General features: G+C 37.2%; 2 protein-coding genes across 2 annotated transcripts in view; one reads left to right on the forward strand and one right to left on the reverse strand.

Moving 5' to 3' along the window:
* Window positions 1-1,841: 1,841 nt before the first annotated feature.
* neurod1 (neuronal differentiation 1) lies at window positions 1,842-5,235 on the reverse strand. Its single transcript, XM_077215204.1, has 2 exons — window positions 4,778-5,235; window positions 1,842-3,899 (listed from the first exon to the last, which is right to left on the reverse strand). Exon 2 carries the CDS (start codon window positions 3,888-3,890, stop codon window positions 2,838-2,840), a length of 1,053 nt encoding a protein of 350 aa, XP_077071319.1. The 5' UTR covers window positions 3,891-3,899; window positions 4,778-5,235; the 3' UTR covers window positions 1,842-2,837.
* Window positions 5,236-9,737: 4,502 nt separating this feature from the next.
* itprid2 (ITPR interacting domain containing 2) overlaps window positions 9,738-22,871 on the forward strand; it is a 47,385-nt gene continuing 34,251 nt past the window's right edge. Inside the window, exon 1 of the mRNA XM_077215862.1 lies at window positions 9,738-9,847. The gene's annotated coding sequence lies outside the window, so the exon portion shown is untranslated. The remainder of the gene's footprint in view (window positions 9,848-22,871) is intronic.

Genomic DNA, 22,871 nt, shown 5'->3' on the forward strand with positions numbered 1-22,871 from the left:
GCGCCCGCCCACCGGACTTTCTTATCCGAGCACGCGCGCTGCCCTCACTCACATGTGGTCTATTATTACTATTTCAACAAATCATTCAAAAACTTATAGTAATATGAAATACTATGACAAGCCGTTTTAACATAAGTGTTAGTAACAAATATGTAAAATATGTCTAATGAATAGCTAGCCTGAAAAAGATAATAATCCCTATTCGAAAAGCTACTAGAAATTTTAAAAATAAGTTAAAGTATACTAATTAGTACCTCTAGTAAAACGAGTTAGAATGCATGATAGGCCTACTATAAATTAATAGCTGATATTTGAACATTTCCCTAAATAGCTATTAAATGGCATAAAGTTTTTATTGCATTATTTATGACTGATTTTAAAATGTAGCCTACTGCAAATGGATATTAGTTTTAGAAAATAAACGACGACTTGCAATAGAAAAGTGAACAATGATCTTTTCATTTTGTCAGACATTGATGGCACTCAAACTTGTTCAATGTCAACAAATATAAGCTGCCTCAGATATGCACGCTTGAATTTCTTTACATATATTTCATGATAGAGGCCTGGTTTATTTGGTGTGCTTAAAAATGAGCCATCATAGGCCTACTAAGTGAACGGGTGTGGAAAAGTATTCCTCAGGCAGCACCTTGGACAGTTCCTGGGTGTTGCCAAAGCTTCTGAGTCCCAGTGGATGTTTCTCCTTCTGTGCCAGCTGATTTTTTTTTTTAATGTTTTGTCTATATATGCAACAGTCTCAATGTTAAAGTCGTATAAACTAAAAAAAAAAATCTTATGGACGATGTTAGTCGTGATTTCTCATTGCTCTATCTAGCCTCCTAAAATCTTTCACCCCGCGCAAGTGTGACTACTTTACAGGAATTTACAAGATTTTAGATTATATTTTTTTTATTATGTTTACCAGATTTTAGATTTTATTAAATGTTGTTTTCTTTTACTTTCAAATTAAGTTCTATTTTTGTATATTTATCTTCGTATGCTCGTCCTAAATGTGTTGTTGGTAAGCTATTTCGATAACTCCTTTCACACCATTAGCTTCTTGTCTTCATTATAATTTGCGTGAGTGATAACTTGGACTTCATTTAATAATGGACAAAGGCTTTCTGCTCTTCAAATAAAACACAAATATCCAATATATTTTAAGAAGATTTTGTTTGCACGAAAGGCACGAACAGTTGTGGATTATAGACGCTTCGAGGACAAATTCATTTACACTTATTTAGAAGTTCCAATAAGTGTTTGTAGATGAAAACCTCTTCTATACAAAAGTGGATATCTGCGCAAACTCTCCGCTGACTCTTGATGCTTTTTAACGGGATGTCGTTCATTCGTGTAATAATGAGATCTTATTTTGAGGAGACTTTCTGGTTTCAAATAAACCTGGGTAATGTCACAATTTTGGAGGTGCATTTATATTGTGTCTCTGCATCGGGCTCCTCCTTGCTGATTTCATTTTTATTTTGGCATTCAGGTAAGAAACATTATTATTGCGCAGTAAAGGACCAAATCGATAGAGCATCTTAAGACTATGTTAAAAACTACTGACAGCGAATAGTAATGTGTTTAATAATATTCAAGCGTATAAATTCGCATGACCTTGAGTAGTTCCAAAATGTAGCTAACAGTTTCAGAAGTCTAAGTTACAGATTCATCACACGGAATCTTTGATACTAGCCTAAATGTATTATGTTTATTCCTGAATAATTAGATTAGCACACATATGTGTGTTAATAAAATAAAAATCACAATAAATAAAGATAATCATTATTCTAGAGGAGTGGGCGTGGTGTATGTATTTTACATAAATGATTATACCAATGTTAAATTCAAAACCATCTGTTTTATTTTTTAAACCTTCATCATGAACTTATACACACATACAACAGTCTCAAGAATCACTTTTAAATCAACCTCTCTCTCTCTCTTTTTTTTTTTTGGTTGCATCTTCGTTATTTGTTCTTTCGTCACAGCCAATAAAAATGCAGTCGAAAATACCCGAATAGTTTGAGCAGACTAATTCAGTCCATTATTTATTTTCCATCTTAGAAAGACGGGCCTTTCGATCAGCTTTTACACAGGGTGAGTTTAAAAGGTGATAGTCAAGCTTTTATGTACAACACTGAGACTCTAACACCGAATTTTCCCCCATCACTCAAGCAATTCGAAATTCCACAAAGGATCACTGATTGAACATAACATTAGACGGGATTCAGAGGATGGGATTTGTGCAACTCTGCATGATTTTACAGTAATGCAATGCTAAGGCAACATTACAGATTTTGAAGCACTTGCCTGCTGGTTATTACTGGAATGAGTTCTGTTTTTATATAAACACAGGAGATAAATCAGTTTTATAAAACATTAATATGGGGGTTGCATGGAATGATGCTAGGATTTGACTTTATAAAAATGAACAATTCTATACAAAATCACAACAAAATAATTCAGTATGGGATAGATAAGTAGTAAAATGTAATAGGTTGAAAAATATATCAATCTCTATTCATTTCTATAATTGGCCCAGTATTGGATTAAAAATTGCATAGTTTCCAAATTATTGCTTGTGATTTTGTAGCATGGATAATTAACACATTCTGAAGAAGGTCACTCCTGTTCCCACCTGTGTGTGACCGCAACGTAGAAGCGCTATAGAATACAATACATAAGGTGAACGAGAATAAACGAATTCTCTTTTCTCCTAAAGGCAGTAACAACAATAAATACGTACATAAGATTAAGCATATAATGTTGTTGCTCTTTTTGCATCAGCCATAACAGAATACCGTAACGAGCAGTCTCACAAATGTCCATTAGAATCACGACTCGTGAAATATCGCGTTCAGCTGGGCGTTCATGACCCGCTCGTGATGAGAGTGCCCGTCGTACGACATAATGTTCTCCATCGGTATATCACAGCGTTGCGTAGAGCCCGCGTAAAGAGACGCGTGTGTCTGCGCGCCGGCCAAGCCCGCCGCCTGATAGTGCATGGTAAAGGCGTAGTTCTTCTCGAATTCCGAAGAAGCCTCGTGTTTGAAGGAAAAGTTCCCATTGACGCTCAAAGGTGGGCTTAGAGGCCCGTCAAACGAGGGGCTGGTGCAGTCTGTGAGCGCGGTGTCAAAGAACGGCTCCAGCGCGCTCCCGTACGAGTGAGGCTTGACGTGAAAGATGTGAGAGCTGTCCATTGTACCGTACGGAGGACTGGGAAGACCGGGCGTCTGGTAGGAGTAGGGGATAGCGGAAAAGGAAGCACTTGCTGTTTGCATATGAGGGGGCATCTCCTGGCTCTGCTCGGGCAGAAAAGTTCTGGGGTTTAGTTGGAGGCATCCTGCGACCAAATTGGTCGTCGGCTGGGACAAGCCCTTGCACAAGGCCTGCACAAAAGACATCAAATCAGGGCTTTTGCCAGACCTCAGGATTTCCGAAAGAGCCCAAATGTAGTTTTTGGCCAGTCGGAGCGTTTCGATCTTGGAGAGCTTCTGCGTTTTGGAGTAGCACGGCACAACTTTGCGCAGGCTCTCGAGCGCATCGTTGAGACCGTGCATGCGGTTCCTCTCCCGGGCGTTCGCCTTCATACGCCTCATTTTGAACCTTTGCACACGTGCCTTTGTCATCTTCTTCTTCTTGGGTCCCCGTCTTTTCGGCTTGGTATCATCGCCGTCTTCTTCCTCCTCTTCTTCCTCGTCATCCTCATCTTCGAGTCGGTTGAGTTCCACATCGTCGTCGTCCTCCTCCTCCATGTCCTTGTGCATGGGCTCGTCGGTCTTGTCCACGTCTCGCTCGTCTTGGGAGCTGCTGTGACACTTGTCGGTCCAGTTTGTGCTGGTTTGAGACTCCAGCATCATGCTTTCCTCAGTGTAAGACTTCGTCATGTTGGAACTCTGAAAATGGTACATAAAGCCTTTAAATATTCATTTCTCCGTGTCGTCTTTCATAAGAGAGTCATGCAACACTTAAAGTATGACATGCACTAGACTGCACATCACCTGTGGATGAATCATATGCTTATTTATGCAGCTTTATTATGTAACACCGTCAGTGTTTCCTAATCAGATAGAGCCCTTCCTGTTGTACATTTTGAAATAAAGAATTGATTCATTTAAAAAGGATTGTGCTTCCTACAGTATTATGCAAAATGAAGAAAAACATATATAAAAACTGCAATAAATGTGTATTTTATTATATGGGTATTATAAGAAAAAAATCTGAATAATTGAAGAACCTTAATTTTTTTAAGAGAGTAAATAGTTTGAATGTATATTCTCATAAGTAAATTGGTATTGGCTTCCTGCTTATCTGTGCAAGCGATATATCATATATTAACAAGATATATCCTGACTTGAATCGTATTATTCCCAACAACACATATTGCACCGTATATCAGATAGAAGTTTATAAATTTAAACTGTAGACTTTATCTTATTAGTCCCTTTCTTGTGTGATTGCACATAATTGATTCCTTATATTTAAATGTTTGCTACATTTTCCTCAACAGTAATGCAATTCAAAGTGCAATAAACTTATCAGTGCAGGTTGGCACTTCTTCACCAATTTAACATATATATTTTAATGTATACATGCATCAGCTAACACAATATAGGCCCTTCATAATTAAATGTCCGTTCAACTAAGTTCGACGTGGACAATTATCATCTTCATTATAAGAATGATCTAAACGATTTCGAGCTAATAGTCTAAATAGTTCAACACAAATGAGTGAAATACAGACAGTAATAATGAAGACAGTAACATCACATACCTAGAATTTGTTGAATGTCTTGTTATGGTAGTTTCATGCCCCTCGTGGTGTGGGAAGTCCTGCGGATTGAAGCCTAATGTGTCTGCGCCGATGTGATGCTCTGGTTATATAGCGGTGCTGCTGATGCTGGAGGATGCGAGTGGATGTCTGTCTGTGCCACTGCCTCTACAGTCCCACCCTGAGCCCGTGATTGACATCTGGCCCCGCCCCTTCCCCCGGCACGCGCCATATGGCCGGCTACGTCAGGAAAACGGCCTCAAGCGTCACGTGATCTCTTCCATTTGTATTCGCCAGAGCTCCGTATTCCGTCCCTTTGTGGCCGAAAGAAAGTGGCCATCTGTCGCCAGTTAGAGACTCCGTGGACCTGTTTGTACCCGCAGGATGGATTAACCCTTTCAAGCGTGGGACACATTCAATCACAGCCGACTCTTTCTTTAGCCACATCCCGTTGTCTCAATGCGGACAATTCTTTATGCGTGTCCATAAATTAGCTCATAATCACCGAGTAGTTTTTGTCACTAATTATCAGTGGAAATAGGTCCTGTCTAAAAGAATAGGATAAATAAGCCTAAGCCTATATTATTATTATTATTATTGTGTTCTAATATGTAGGTCTATGTGTAGCCTATAGCCTACTTGTAATTAGGGCTAGGCCTATTTACAAATAAAACAATCGATTTTTTTTTCTATTACAGGAGAAGTTATAATATTGATGTTTTTGTGGTTTGTTTGGGGTGCTTGGGGGATTTGTCCCTAATATTTTACAAATATCTCATGCAATTGATTAAACAGTAGGCTAATTGCAAAGGCTCGAGACCCCGGTAATGAGTTCCCCTCTTTTCGACGCTGTTCGGTCGGCACGCGAGCCGCACGCGCACTGACAAAAAGCCTGTTTCACGGCTCACTAACCTGATTCAATGTCCGAAATCTGCTGTTTTCTATTAAATTTAATATCATCGCCCTTCCAACCCCCTGAAAAAAATATAGACCACCGCGATGACCGTTGAAAAGGCGAATATATAAATGAGAGAATAACTATAGACAATGGCATTTAAACGCACGTGGAGCGTGCATTTGTGCTCTGAGGAAATTAGATATAATGGAATATTTTTTTCTGGAACTATTTAATGTCAACAGGATGACATCTGACAAGTAACAAAAACTGTAATCTAATCATGCCTTAAATAAATAATTACGTTAGTTTTAGGATAGGCCTACTGTTTAAATAACCTAATTTCGCATTTTAATTAGTTCAGAAACACACCTTAAAATCAGTCCAACGAATATATCCAGAAATAATTATAGGTTTGCTCAGCTTCATAAGAGCATCTTAAAGATTGATTTTTGTAGATTTCACAGTTCTTTCATCGAGGTGGGCTGGTGCAATTATTTTTATTCTGAGTAGGGCGTCTCGGCTATATCCACATGCTGTTTGTTCATGCGTGCAACATATTTCATTTCCATTGTTTGCTTATCTGTGCTTATCTCTCCTGACATCTGTTAATGGCCCACCGCAGACATTTGATAACCAGGTAACCGTGAATTGTCCACGCACACTCATGGGCCCTGAGTGCTGCTAATCTTTCTCATAAAAATCGACAAGTTTGTGCTGGTCAAAGGTCCGATAGGAAGCCGTCTGTCTGTTTGCTTGTGTGTATCTCCCTGTTACCATGCAAACCAAGAGACGTGAGGAGAGTGATTTCAGCACCACTGACAGCAACTCGGTGGACTTCTGTCACATTAAGCTCATGCTTTACTTCTGCATTTCTCATTTCTTCCACGTCATTGATACTCACATTGGCACTCTTTATTTGTATGTGGTGTTTATTAGTCTATAAATTACAGGCATATAAAAATATACAGGCTCTGTATGATGTCATATTACATTGAAAGGCTTTGCACTGAGTAGCCTATTTGCACTGAGTTTCTCAGGCTTAATACTGAGGCGAGTAAATAAAGAGCTATACAGTTAAGATGCCTAAAATAAAAGCGTACTCCTAATATATATATACTGTATATAAACATAGGCTTATGCTATATAAATACAATTTTAAAAAAATCATGATTTTACCGATACCAAAGGAACAGAAGTAGGTCGATTCCTAAACGCTTTCTTTAACAAGATGTTCTCCTCCTCCCCAACACAACACAATATGAGGTCATACCGATGATATTTATTAATTATTTGACCTTTAACACCCTCTGCTTGAACCAACAGACCTTTCCTCTGACGGAAAGAAACAGTGAATCCAAAGCAATCTCTCTCTGCTTGAATGGGTCTCCCGACTGATCTCCTGTTTCACTGCGAGTTTCGTTGCTCTAATTACTTATGCAAAAATGCAGATTTGTATTAATTAGTTTGTCCGCTGATTAGTTCCGTGGTATTTTGGCGCAATAAATCATGCAGAGGCACTCATTTTGGCTGGTGACCCATCTGTGCAGCTCTGTGGATGCGGGGTTTCTCTAGTTCAAGGGCTGGTTTGGGTTGCAGGTAAGGGCACCTGCTGCATGACGGGGCCAGTGCGGCCTCGAGAGCCCGTCAACATCACTTCCAACGGATGACTCTTTTAATTCAGACATATTTAACAATAAAATTAACGGGTAACAAAGGTAAATCATTTCCATTACGAAGTCGTTAAAATTATATAATACAACAGATCATGTAAGGCCTTTAATAGCACACACAGACACGTAGGCTATATATAGCCTATATAAACTAACGATCTGTAAATCTAATGAATAATGCTTGTTATAAATTGTATTAAATAAAGTGCTTGTGTATTATATAATAGGCCTACACAAGCACTTTTTAAATAATATATATATATATATATATATATATATATATATATATATATATATATTATTTAAAAAGTGCTTGTGTAGGCCTATTATATAATACACAAGCACTTTATTTAATACAATTTATAACAAGCATTATTCATGTTTAATGTTTAATTTCTGATGCATTAAATTATAGGCTATCAAAATAAATAAAGAGTAAAACCTTGGCGTTTGCTTTATTAGCCTATTTAAATGTAGGCTATTGCAAATATATTTTTATTTAAAAAGCTTAATATTCAACGCATTTTACGTTTAATATGCTGGAATTCACTTAAAGCCTCAATTCGCTGGAACCCTGTGTGTGAGATCAGAAGCTTCGGTCTACAATTCTGTAGAGTCTAATCATGGTCACGAGCGACCTCTTCTGATTAAATGGAGAAACTACCTTCTGTTTCACAATTGCCTACAGCTTTCCCAGACACGTAAGGGTAGAATAGAATAGAATAGAATAGAATAGAATAAAATAGAATAGAATAAAATAAAATAAAATAGAATAGAATAGAATAGAATAGAATAGAATAGAATATTAAACAGTTCATGAAATATATAGCTATATTACATATTATATTTCCTAATTATTTATATTTATGAAATACATATGTCCTGAGACCACGCTTTTTGAGCAAACAAGCATCCGAAAAATATCCCCATGTGACAGCTCCGGCCTCCCCTACCTCAATAATCTTTAACATCTTTAATCTTTAAGTTTTACTGTTAAATATAGCTACTAAAGTTTTTTTTTTACTTCACAAGCAAACATTTTAAAGGTCCTCAGCATTATTTGGGAAATGCAAAAATGTATAGTGAACTCATGCATTTCTGCAGTTTTATGGCATACGTTGCTTTTTTTTAATCTTGCAATTATGATGAAACCTATCCTGCTAAACAGCACTGTAAATTCAGCTTATAAAATTGGGCTAATGAAGGCATATTGTGTTTTTTTAATGTTCTACTCATATATCATATTTTTTGGAAACTTTTAGGATTCATAATATCAAAGGGATAACAATTGTTACGCTCATCTGATGTATATTGCTTCAGAAATACTGACAGTGGTCCATAAATCAAGTTGTAACCATCCACTGGGTAATAACATGAACACAATACCTCTTCCCATCTGTTTTATGGCAAAAGAACAGTAATTAAGATTCCACTGAGAAATGTTGGCAATACAATTCAATTGAATTAGCAATTACTTCAATTTAGCTGCAACAGTCAGGCATCACAAAAACAAATTTCAGCAATCCTATGTTATATTAATCATTCTTTGTGAATTATTCTGGAGTACTTAACATAGACTGAAATAATTACATTACAGATGTTTTAATATATGTCTGTTTAAAGAAACAGTGTGCTATTCTGATATAAATATATCTCTTCCCAACAGCTCAAGGGCTGTTGTAAATCAGTTGTTCTCTTTTTTCAGCCATAGATTTCATACACTGACCATCATGCAGGGACGCACTGTGGTTTTAAGGTTAGATGTCTATCACAGGTGCTTCATCTCAGCTGGATTGGTGGGTTAACCATTTCCTTGCTCAGTGATGTAACTTCCTTTCTATCTGCTCAGTAGATTTACAGCTGTAGGGCATTAAAGGTTTACTTTACATCTATCTATCTATCTATCTATCTATCTATCTATCTATCTATCTATCTATCTATCTATCTATCTATCTATCTATCTATCTATCTATCTATCTATCCATCTATCTATCTATCTATCTATCTATCTATCTATCTATCTATCTATCTATCTATCTATCTATCTATCTATCTATCCATCCATCCATCCATCCATCCATCTATCTATCTATCTATCTATCTATCTATCTATCTATCTATCTATCTATCTATCTATCTATCTATCTATCTATCTATCTATCTATCTATCTATCTATCTATCCATCCATCCAACAGAACGGTAATTAAAAATAGATTTTTATACTACTTTACACTTGACTTCACAATTGCAAATGTCACGTGTAACTCTTAATGATAAATGAGTGTTGGATAAGGTATGGATGGTGCACTGCATATCTTCTTCCAGCAGGTTTCAGGCCAGGCGTATTTTTGGGCTCCGTCTCGACCATGTTGTAACTTTTCACTTTTTTTTTCCGGAAGCGGAAGCATTGCACTTGAAGTTCTGGAATAGTTTTGGCAGATGATTCAGTGCAGATACTTTCTAACTATCAGCGCGCAATCATCATCACGTCTTGTTAAGAGATGGTAAGATACATTTTTCTGCTTTTTGAGGGCTATTGCTTTCTTCAATGTTTCTTTTAAATTCGCATGCTTTCCTATTAGCTTGAGGTTGTTTTATGCGCAGATGTTCACTGAAATACAGACATTTAAGCGCTCGTCCTAGTTTAATGCGTGTTATGGCTTGTAAGCACGCGCGCGCTTATTTCTAGTTTAGTTTAGTAGAGTTGTTTTGCATGCGCGTGTGATTGAAACATATAGTTAATAGTATATCCATATTTTAGAAAAGTAAAGTAAAGGGAACTTTTGCACAGTGATGAATATGCATCTAGAATCGGGATAAGTTTCGCGACTGATCGGATGACATTACATTTTTTTTTTTCGTGAATGCCTCTTTTAGTTGACACTGATAATCATGGCTATGATGGGTCATGTCCATGTCACCTGCTACACTCTCCGGTTTGTGTCTGGAAAGTTGAAACCGACCAACAAGTTTACAGCCTCGATAGTATCCTACTCTTGATTTGCTAGAACGTTTATGTTGTTTATGGGAATGTTGATGACATGCTCTTCATAGCTGATAGTATCTGCTTCATTGCATTTTTGATACATTGCTAATCAAGCCAGATGACTAGAAGAAAGTATATAGAAGTCATTAGGGCCATCCAACGCTCAGCTAAAGTGGCAGCTGTATTTAGGCCTATGTTTATGGTATGTTGATCATCCCAAATGACAGAATCATCAAAAGTTTGTCTGGAAAATGTGTTGGATTGTGGACCACCTGAAGAGTAAAACAAAACATGTGGACCATTAACATCTTAACTCTGTGGGAAACTACTTCAGAACAATTACCTCCAGTTAAAGTTGTAAACAAAAGTTCATGCAATACATCTTTAAATAGCCTTACTTTCACCATAATCTTGCCGAATATTGGTTCCAACATTTTCACATTTATAATGTTATTCTGTTCTTTTGAACTTTCTATTCATTAAGTAATCCTTATTTAAAGGGATAGTTCACCCAAAAATAAAATAAAATTCTGTCATCATTTACTCACCCTCAAGCTGTTCCAAACCTGAACATGAAAAAAACCCTAACCCAAACGTTTGAACAGTTGTGTCGCTTCATTATAATAATTATTTTTAATTGCCCATCATCTTGCAGACCACTTGGGATCTTTCAAGGACCACTAGTGCTTCACTGACAGCAGTTTGAGAACCACTGGTTTCTGATCTGAAGTTTTAGTGCTCTTAACCATTGTCAGTGTTCCTAGTTTTAGCCTAGTGGCTCTCTCAAGTCTCCTTAAAAGTTCATTCCACTCTCTCATGTTCGTGACTTTTCCAGAGTTTTATTGCAAGTAGGGCAGCTGTGTTCTATGCAAACATAAAAGTCAGGACTGTGGACTGTCTTCTGGGTGTCTTCAGATAACATTGGTCGGGTGTAAACACAGCTGACGTATGTGTGCGTGAAAGAGTGTGTTTGATCAAGTGATAGCGTTGGTGTGTATTTGCAGAGATAACACGGGTTGAATCCGTGTGTTGTCGCATGATTTACCGCATTCCTGCCACAGGTAGAGACCGTGTAAACATGTTCTTTAAGGAAAAGTTCTCCCAAGATTTAAAGAAATCAGTCATTCACCCTTGTAGATGACTTAGTGGTAGGAAGAAACTGAAATTTAAGCTGTTATTGACTGTAAGAGCTCTCATTCCCATTTGCTGTTGTGTTATTCAAACTTGCTGCATTGCAATCAGTAGAATTTCCATTTAGGTGAGCTATCTCTTTAACAAGCGAAATCAGCAGTAGAGGTTGAAAGTAAGCCGAGTTTTTGTTAACAAGTCTCGAGTTGCTTTTCGTGGAAAATGTGTCACGCTAACTAAACAAAAGGTGTGGCTCTGTTTCCTAAGCAAAGTACTGTTATTTACAATAGGAAGTTAGATTATATTAAAGAGAACCATTTCTATTGATGCTACTGAAAGTCACTGCAACAGCGTATTACGTTTCCTTCCCTGGTCTAGATGCCATCCTGATTAGTTTGGCTTAATGCCTACTGTTTCACAACCAATGTACAATTTTACAAGCCATCAGCTACTATATTCCCATATTAGACATGCAAAACAGTTGCTACATGCCGACTGCTGCTGATGCTGTTATAGTTACTTATTACACGGTTCTGTGGAATACTTGATTCTGATTGGTCAATCGCGCCGTCCAGACACAGGCTCATCTGGGTAATTGAAAACAGCACTATATGCTTGCTAGGAATGTTTTTGCTTCATGGAAGTTTTGCGTTTGGTTTACTAATAAAATATTAAAACTCAAATCAATATTTTGTGTTCAATTATTTAATTATGTCATCAGGGTATCAGGGACTCGCTGTCTTGTTTCGTACAAACACAGCTGGTGCCGTTTTGCAACGGTTTTGTGCACTGGTACTGTAATGGATTGTAAGGATTATAAGTTAACAAACAGGTAAATTTAATCTCAAATCAGTCAATCTCCCCATAATTATTTATGTGGTGAAATGCCATGTAATAAGTGACATTACAGTACCGTATCCCTTAAATGTTCATCTAGTTTGAACTTGCCGCTTACTAGCAACGGTTTTCTTCATGGAAGCTTTGTGTTTATAGACCTTTTAAATATTTCAACTCAATTGTGTGTCTAATTATTTACTTATGTGGCAAGTAGTCGTGTTATCACAGAATAAACCCCGGCATGGTGATCAGTACCCCGATGTGGCGCAGAGATTGTTTTATAGCGTACATTGTACAAAACAATCTTTGCAAATTGGCAGCAGCTGCAGTTGTATGAAACGAGTCCGAGCGAGTCCACGATACCCGAATGACATAATTAAAAAATTGAACGCAAAATATTGATTTGAGTTTTAATATTTTATCAGCTTGCCAAACGCGAAACTTCCATGAATTCCTAGCAAGCGGTTACCCCGGATGAGCCTGCGTTATCAGTTTTTACTGGTTGTTACCGGGGAATAACATACCGTTGGATGGCACAAATCACGATATACCAATCAGAATCAAGTATTCCACAGGGCTGTTTAATCTGCGATAACTACCTGTTGGATGTTCATTATTCCTTACATGAAGAAGGATGTTTTTGTAACACTAAAGCAAGAATGAGAGTGCTAAAATGCATCGGAAAACTTCCTAACCTTCTTCATTCATCTGCCTCATGCTTAAGCATCTTATAAACGGCTTAATTCAGGAGAAGGTTGTCCTAAATTGGTTGTTTGTTTTTATGCACAGGGGAGAAAAACAAGTAAAGGTCCTATGTGGCTAATGTGAATGGCTATCGGAGGCTTTGTCCACAGGAAATGAATTCAGCTAGGGGCCTGAAACAGACACGGCTTATTGAAACCTCGAGAGAAAAGCTTCAAAGAGAATTGAGGGAAATGACACTGTTGTGTTGTACAGTCTACATTACTCTCACAATAATTGTAAGATGAGGGTTTGGTAAATACTTTATAAACCCCACAAAAATATATGGTGACGAGCACAGTTTTCTTTTATTTTCTTCTTTAAACAAAATATATATATTTTTTTTTAAATGGTCAAATAGGTTGTGAACTATGATTTACTACTTGCTATAGCTAGTCAGATGCAGAGGGAGAGATATTTTTATTCTAGAGAACTAAAAAAAAAAATAACACGGCCATAAGTGCGGCAGTATTGAGTCAATATTTTTGGTCGATTTTGCTGTTCTTTTATAAATGCATACGCTACCATTCAAAAGTTTGGGGTCTGACTCGTGCTTTTATTCAGCAAGGATGGACTAATTTGTTCAAAAGTGACAGAGAAGACTTGTATAATGTTACAAAGGATTTCAAATAAATTTTGTTCTTTTGAACTTTATATTCATCAAAGAATCTTGAACAAATAATGTATCACGGTTTCCACAAAAATATTAAGCAGCACAACTGTTTTCAACAATGATAATAATTAGAAGTTTAGTTTCCTGTGCACAAAATCAACATATTAGAATGATTTCTGAAGGATCATGTGACACTGAGGACTGGAGTAATGATGCTGAAAATTCAGCTTTGCATCACAGGAATAAATTACATTTTACAATATATCCACATAGTAAGGAGTCATTTTAAATTGTAATAATATTTCACAATATTTAGCTTTGAGCATAAAAGTCTACATTGAGTGTTCAGCAGAAAACATTAAAAAATATTACCGCCCCCAAACTTTTGAACAGTAGTGTATCTGCCAAATGTTAATTGTCAACTGTTGTCAACTTTTAGTTTTACATGTGACCTTTAAAGCCTGATAGATGAGATATTTTTGAAAAATAAGAACTAGTTTACCTGGTCTCAAAAGCTTTAAGCCCTAAGGCCAGTGCTTGTTAAAGCAAAAACAGTGAATGTTATAAGTTATATGTCCCCCTTTACTGTGGGATAATCAGAATAATGCACAGCTTTAACTGGCTTATTACTTTTATAAAATGTGATTACATTATTAAAGGGATAGTACATCAAAAAAAATCTGTCATTTACTCACCTCATGTTGTTCAAAACCTGTATGACTTGACTTTCCTTCTGTCGAACACAAAAGATGTTTTGAAAAATCTGTGTGTGTGTGTGTGTGTGTGTGTGTGTGTGTGTGTGTGTGTGTGTGTGTGTGTGTGTGTGTGTGTGTGTGTGTGTGTGTGTGTGTGTGTGTGTGTGTGTGTGTGTGTGTGTGTGTGTGTGTGTGTGTGTGTGTGTGTGTGTGTGTGTGTGTGTGTGTGTGTGTGTGTGTGTGTGTGTGTGTGTAAAATGATGACAGAACTTTCATTTGGGGAAACTTTCCCATTATTGTGATTAAGAAACACCAATGTTAAATAAATGTTTATTAATAATAAAAAATGTCATATAATATAGTTTATTAACCTAACTGTAGACATTTTACCGCCTTTGAATGTTAATAAACGACAGTGTTCACAGGTGTCTGTTTATCTACGTTTTCCATTTACTTTAAAAATGACCCATCTAGTCATAATTTAGAGTTTTATAACGACATTTTAAGCTATTTGACATTTGTATCCCCCCACTCCCCCTTGAAATTCATGTGAAAGTGCTGTCATTAAATATTCACTACTTGTACTTCAGGCAATGCTGTAGGCAAGTCCGCGTTCTGAATTAAGCAGGGCGTCGTCTAAGAGTAGTTGGAATGAAAAGCAGTGCACTCATAATCCATCAGGACCCTGTGCTGAGATGTTTACAGTGCTGTTCTAAAGAAGCGTGGCGGTCTGATGGATCTTGCATTGGTTTTTCTCATCAACTCCTTCCTATTGCTTTCCATATTTCTTCCATAATCAGATCCTTAGCTGAGGCCTAGTTCCTGGGATTCCAGCCAGCCCTCCTCTGGATCCAATGTCAGTGCTATTCATCACAAAGAGTTTGTGTGCGTGCATTTGTAATGGTATGAAAAAATAAAACGGATTATTATTATTATTCACTTAAGCTTTAAATGTTGCTGATGAGAGTTAGATATTTCCACCAGTTATGAAATCGGAGCCTCACCTGTTCCAGACTGAATCCCAGTGTCTGGTAAACTACCATGCTCATGGTAACACCCCTGGGCGCTCCATATGTTTGTTTCACACTGCGCAAATTGAAACCCTGGGAACCGCTGACCTTGTTCAGGCTAATGATTAAACGGTTTTATCATAATGCCTGGTACATGGTGTGTCTCTGTGTCTGGATCTTTAACAAACAGGCAGCCGATGATGAGCCTATCTTGTATAATCAGTTTTTTTTGTATGTTGCTGTTCTATTCTGCCTCTAGTTGTCTTTATTTTGGACGATTGTTGTGTTTCAGATCTGATGAAACTCTTAAATAAGGAAACGATTAGGATTAGAAAATTCCAGAACAATGTCATTTCATGACTGTTTCCTGCACCACTATTTTGAGTTGAGTTTTCCCCTGTCTTTCTACTGGGATCTCCTCATTGTATAAAGTCTGTCTCATGAACTGTTATGAGCTAATTCTATTTAATGAATCGTTCAAAAACAGGTCAGTTATTGGTTTGAATCACTCTTGTCTTGTCCTGAGGTCCATGTCTTGAGGTCCATGTCTTGAGGTCCATGTCATTACTTGCATCATGTCCGACCCAAAACTATGCAAAAATTATTGTGATATTATGTGACACTTAAATCAGTTTAGTTACTGACTGGTTGTTCATTTAAGTGTACCAGATAATAGCATTGTTTAGAATATTTGTAAGGTATATACCCTACCTTTCAAATGTTTGGGGTCATCAGATGAAAAAAAGTCTCTCATGCTGACCAATTAAGGCTGTATTTACTTGATAAAAAAGTAACAGTAATATTGTGAAATAGTAAAATTTATGAATTTTCAGCATCATTACTCCATTCTTCAGTGTCACATGATCCTTCAGAAATCATTCAAATATGCTGATTTGCTGTTGAATGTTGAAAATAGTTGTTCTGTTTACTATTTTTGTGGAGCCCATGTTTTTTCATGATTCTTTGATGAATAGAAAGTTTAAAATAACATTTATTTGAAATAGATATTATTTTGTAACATGTCTCTACTGTAACTTTTAATCAATTTAATGCATCCTTCATAATAAAATGAATAATTTCTTTAAAATAAAAATAAATCTTACTTACCCCAAACATTTGAATTGTAGTGTAGTTTGAGCCAATCGTTAAAGTACTTAACCAACATTAAGTATATAACAGTATAACTGTTAAGAAACAATGTTGTTTTGCTACATTTTTGCCATAAGTTGGATGTCGACAGTGGTACACACACACACACACACACACACACACACACACACACACACACACACACACACACACACACACACACACACACACACACACACACACACACACACACTTTGAGGTATGTTGTTTAGGTCTAAGATAATCTGACCAACTTCACTGCACTATAGATGCTGTGTGTTGATTCTGTAATTAATTTACATCATCAGCTCTCTAAACGCTGATCACATCCCACACATCCCCCATCTCACTTCTTGGGTGGTAGAGTTACTGTGACAGAATGTCCTGTTGCTTTCGCCACTTATAAAGTATCAAGATCCATCAAATGGTTTGTTTGACCTTGTGCGTTACCCTGGCACCCTGTTCTCTCTCATTTTACCCTTGCTCTCTTGCAAGCTTCAGGAAACCCAGTGTCTTGACTACAAAGTGTGCCATAGAGCAGACACTTAGATTAAAAAAAACATTAATCAGTGCCTCTTGCTATTATAAACATTTTTCATTAAACTAACAGGGAAAATGAGCAGGTCCAGGTGGCATCAGTGTATATCCATTTTCTGCGCTGATTTATGTGAATAGTTATGATAACAATCAAAAACAAAGATTTTTAAATCAAACTTTTGGTGCTAATTCATATGTTGCTTTTAAGAAACTATACAAATTAGGTAGGTGCCTGACCTTGTCCAAGAAAACGTACAAAACTGCGCAGGGTAAAATAAATGTTTATAAACTTCATTTTGTTTACCTGAGTATCACAAACAGTTACGGTAATTTGTTGGGTCGCCACTTGATGTTGAAAGTATAGTGGATCTTGAAGCAAAAACATTTGAGGATTGCTACAATAACACACGTGATAACTGGACTGCATGAAATGATTTTGCTCTTGTCCATTAGCACTGTAAGAGAACTGTAATGAAAGTGTGTGTGCATCAACAAATGTGAATAGCAAAGACAAATAAATTGCTAACAATAATTTAAAGGGTTCACCCAAAAATTATCCCATAATTTACTCGGCCTCAAGCCATTATGTAAAACAATATTCTGCCTTTTCCAAGCTTTATAATGGGAGTGAATAGTAACTTAGATTTTGAAGGCCAAAAAAGCGCGTCCATTCATCATAATAGTGATAGTCATATAGTCATATAACATTACTTTTTAAAAATTCTCGTTTTAGACCTCTAAATCATGACCGGTGTTTTGTTTTGCGTTTCTCTATCCTCTCCGCTCCCACCTTTGCCAATACGTCATGCGTCGTGTCAGAGGATTCTCTTCCGCCGGAACTCAACTTGCGTATTGAAGCCAGTGATTCTATTTTATATTTATATAAAAATATAAATATATTTTTCACACAAAACGCATCGCTTTGCTTCAGAAAGCCTTGGAGCTGTATGGGTTACTTTTATGATGGATGGATGTGCTTTTTTTGGCTTCAAAATCTCAGGCTCTATTCACTCCCATTATAAAGCTGGGAAGAGCCAGTATATGTTTTAATATAACTCAGATTCTGTTTGTCTGAAAGAAGAAAGTCATATATATCCAGGATGACTTGAGGCTGAGTAAATTATGGGATAACTTACATTTTTGGGTAAACTCACCCTTTAATTAGTATTTTAGTATTACTTTTTCCTTTATCTTGTTCCAAAGACGTTTAAATATTTGTACTGGGAAGCAAGACAAACATACTGATTAAGAACAGGATTTTTTTGGCTGAGAAACCTCCAGCTGCTCTGGCTCTTGAGGACACACTGAGTTTGATAGTGTCTTAATTTATTGTCTCAGTCCATCTTCTCACTCGCTGTCAGAAGACAAGTGGAAAAAGACTCCAGTGTAAGCAGAGAGGGAGAATTACCCAAAGTGCCATTACTATAAGCACAGTGTCACATGTTCAAAACAAAGGAACATCACATTCTCACAAGAGATTGATGTTTAGACTTTAGCCCTCCGGTGAACACTTTTCTGGTTGAATAACAGAGATATTCTGGAATTGTTTCCTCTTCTTCGTCCTTGATCTCTTTTGAAGCTAAAAGCATTTAAGTAGTTTAGGTATGTTTCATGTATTTACTGTCTGCATTGCATAAGTAAGTGACATGCATTTTTGGTGCTCATATTAGGATGTTGTGATATTTACACTGCACATGGAAGACCTGAAACAGTCTATGCAATTAATTAAAACATCATCTATGGAATGCAATGTTCTTCTAATCCTAGAAATAAAGTCTGGGGATCAGCAACTACCTCATACACATCATGTCACGGTAGGGCTGGATGATTAATCGAAAAATAATCGAAAACCGAAATTCGGTTTCGTTTTTTTAATCAATATTTCCGCCCACTGTGTGTTAATGTACTTTACCCTTAAAACATATTACCGCGTGTGTAGTCACGTAACTCCGCCCCGTCCAGTCTGCGACATTGAAGCAACATGAGCCCCTTACACACAGCGCGTTGATCCCGGGAAATTGCCAGAACAAACACCTTCTGTGTGAACGCAAACACTACCCGGTATTGATGCCAGGTTGGGGACATAGTAACATTGCCGTGTTCAGTCCCGGAACGCGCGCTGTATGAACAAAAGCCATAATCAATGCCGTGTCGTAATGATGGCGCTAAGCCGGGAGCGTTCACCAGCGTGAAACGGTTCGTAATGCGCTAGTTTTTGATCGAATCAGAGAAAAACAAATGCACAAGCGTGGTTTCTCGAGAGAAATCGCAGCTCATAAGCAAACTATAGACGCCGCTGGGACATGTCACGTGTCTTTGCGGTTTGTGTGTGTCTGTGTCAACGCACTCTGTTGATTCCGGAAAATCACTGGCAGTGTGAATTAACCACAGTCAAACGAACCCGGGTCAAATCCCGGTCCACTTTATCCGTGTATTTTCCGGAATCTCTGTGTGAAAGGGAACTCAAACACTGAGTCACGCTGAATGCGTGAGAGTTGGCAGCCCTGTCATGTCGCCATTTCAATTAAGTCATGTCATGTCACCATTTCAGTTAAAGGGACACTTCAGCTCTGGGAAGATTAATGACTGTGTATTTAATAGTGGTCATTTATATAGTAGAAATGTGAAATTATTTTTGAAATTGAAGCATTCTAGACTGAGAAAAGGCAGAAAATGTATATTTTACTCATGTGGCTAAAAGACAACAACTCCCAGAATGCACTTGCATTCCCTTAAAGGTGCAATGTGTAAAAAATTTGAGTATCTATTAACAGAAATGCAATATGACATCCATAACTGTTTTCAGTGGTGTATAAAAAACGTACTTAATAAACCGTAATGTTTTTATCTACATAACCGCGGGCACCCCCTTCCATGAAGGTCGACATATTGTGACGCCATGTTTCTACCGTAGCCGACAGCGAACAAACAGCGCTACAGAGCGCGTTTCGTCACTATCACAGTGACATAATTGGATTGTGATTGACACTTGGTCAACTTCATGGATGCGAGAGAGAGTGGTATCACTTTCATTCTTTCTCTTCCGGTTTGCTTCACTTTTGGCCAGTACCGCATCTCAAAGAAGAGACCCACCATTTATTGTCAAAAATGATGAGTGAATGCAAAAATAAATAAATATTTATAGAGGATCCTGATGTATTGGTGCATATTGTAAAAAAGAAAAAAGATTTGAGATGTTTGGATTGGATATATTTTTTTCAATTTGTGCATAATATCCCTTTGAATTGTGGCTCTTAGCTCACCATTGTTCATGTTTGCATTCCTCAGAGAGAAATCTGATGGTTCACGGCATGTGGACATTGATCTTCTGGTGATCTTTGCAGAGATATGGAGCATTATCAGTTTAGAAATGCTGAGCATCAACAATACATGATTGTTTTGTTTTAGGTGTACCACAGGGCGTTATATTTAGCCCTAAAATTGTCAACAGCAGCATTTTACACCCCTTAGGGACTTATGGGAGGGCTACAGAATAACCTTTTCTTTTTACAGATGCCGTGGTCTCTAAAACAATATCACAATGAAGAACTTAAACAGAATGTTATGTTATTTCACATACTAGGCCTTGGGCTTGTGTCTAGAGCCAATACTAAAGGTCATTGAGGGTGGCAATTCACCAAGTCTCTGGCGTAGACTGGATATTGTGTTTCTATTTTGGGAAGAAAACATTTCAGGTGTGGTTCAAAAAGAGCAGCTTTCTGGGTAAGGCTTATCTTGTTCTGCTTTAAAGCTCTTGACATCACTGCATGACTGCAAGATAACATTTCTTTCAGGTCACCTGCCACTCTTTCTTAAAATAAGTTGTGTTTTCCTCACTAGCATATTGTTTTAGCTCCATGTCTGTTAAAATGGATTAAGCTCCTCTTAAAGGTTAAAGTAGCTGAAAATTATGCCTGGGTGAAATTTCTAAAAAACAATAACATCTCAATATTTTTCAGCCTTTTTGGCCATGTTTAATGAAATATATTACAGTATTTGGGTATTAGAGCTGGAACCATCATTTTAACCAAACAAGTGTTATTGCCAAGTATATTTAAAGTTTTTAATGCAAGACGTAAAAAATGCATTATATATGTAGTTAAAAATAAGAAAGCCATGTTTTCACCACTTGAAGAATGATATAATAATTTTCATTAGTCAGATGCAATGACCAATGATGTGATTTTGGAGTTGAACTATTTGTTTGTCCATCCAGTCGAAGATGGTATTAAATTATAATTAATTGTTTTTGTAATTCCATTTGATGATGCTAGTGAATTACATGCATTATGTAATTCACCTTCATGTTTAACTCAGAAGCAGTAATAATTAATCTTTCTTAATACTTTCATACTGGATGAGACAAGGAAGGATCTGGGAACTATTCTGACGATGCTGTCCTTTGGAAACATGCATAAATATTCATGTTTAATTTTATATTTCCAGTGAAGTTATCCTGAATATTCAATGAATCACTCAGTCCTACTAAGAATCAACCTGTTTGGACCGGATGTGTTCTTAATCATTAGTTCTATGTGTAAGCATGATGTGTTAATTGTGGGATGTTTCTTAGGATGCGCTTTGATGTGCTGTTGTTTGTGCCTGATTGACTTGGAGCCCCGGGCCTGTTTTTGTTTGGGGCCTTTGGGACGTGGGGACGGAGACAAAAAGCAACCGGTCAGATCTGGAATGAGATGTGGGAACTGGGACGTCCTCAGTTCAACAGAAGGAGGTCATAGCGAGTGCATGTGTGGGGTGCATGCAGCATTTTAAAAATAGTCATTGTTTTTCAAGGAATTTTCAGCTGAACAAGCTTTTGTTGACAGGTTTGAGAATAGTGAAGTATGATCGCGACAGCGTGTTTATTCAATGGAATTGAGGAGGTCACTGATTTTTCTCACAGCTCTGACATCCAGCTATTTTTCATAGACTCTTTTGGTTTACAAGGTTTGGAGTTAGTCTACTTCCTTTAACAGCACTGCAGGATATGGGTTTTATCACTATTTTTTTTTCATCTTTAAGTCTGTTCACTCATAACAAGAGTGCTGACAAGGCAGTAAAAAACATAAGCTTGCAGAAGAGGGGTTTAAGCAACTAAATGCAAATGTCACCAGAAAGAAGTGGCAGTTTCACCGGAAGCTCCACTTTGACAATTTGATTAAACATTACGAGGTCAATTTCTTTTTTAAACATGCCCTGTCACGTATGCATTTAGAAAATGGGGTGAATTAAAGCGATAGTTCACCCAAAAATGAAAATTCTGTTATTAATTACTCACCCTCACGTCGTTCCAAACCAGTAAGACTTTCGTTCATCTTCAGAACACAAATGAAGATCTTTTTGAAGAAATCTGGAGTATTTTTATGAACTTTTTGAAGCATCAAAGTGGTAGTTGTGAGGTTGTCAATGGAGAGACCAAAAGCTCTCAGATTTAATCAAAAAGATCTTTCATTTGTGTTCCGACAATGGACAAAAGTCTTACGGGTTTGGAACGACATGAGGGTGAGTAATTAATGACAGAATTAAATTTTTTTGGTGAACTAAACCTTTTACTTTCATTTCATGCTGTCTGTCTCTAAACAGTCAAACTAATGCAAATATCTTATATAATGCAACGTTCATAACAAAAACAAAGTTGGATTCCCCGGGAATATTGGAACATTTGGTTTACTCTTGGATGTGTGTGGGGTTTTCTGCAAATGTTTCCTCCTATTTAGCATTCTGCATCTGTTCTGTGATTGGTGGATACAGGGCATGCTTGACATTGCTTAGTATGTTATGTTAAGTCGCTGCTTTCCCCATCCTTCTTCCCCAAGTCTCTACCCATTTAAAGCAGAGTATGTAACTGTTTAC

Source organism: Siphateles boraxobius, unplaced genomic scaffold (assembly GCF_051911475.1).
Source record: "Siphateles boraxobius isolate OS27281-9 unplaced genomic scaffold, OSU_SipBor_1 7, whole genome shotgun sequence".
In the NCBI taxonomy this organism is placed as follows: domain Eukaryota; kingdom Metazoa; phylum Chordata; class Actinopteri; order Cypriniformes; family Leuciscidae; genus Siphateles; species Siphateles boraxobius.

Bases quoted from the DNA above. Each gene is read 5' to 3' on its own strand.
- neurod1 (XM_077215204.1), bottom strand. From the start codon at position 3,890: ATGACGAAGTCTTACACTGAGGAAAGCATGATGCTGGAGTCTCAAACC.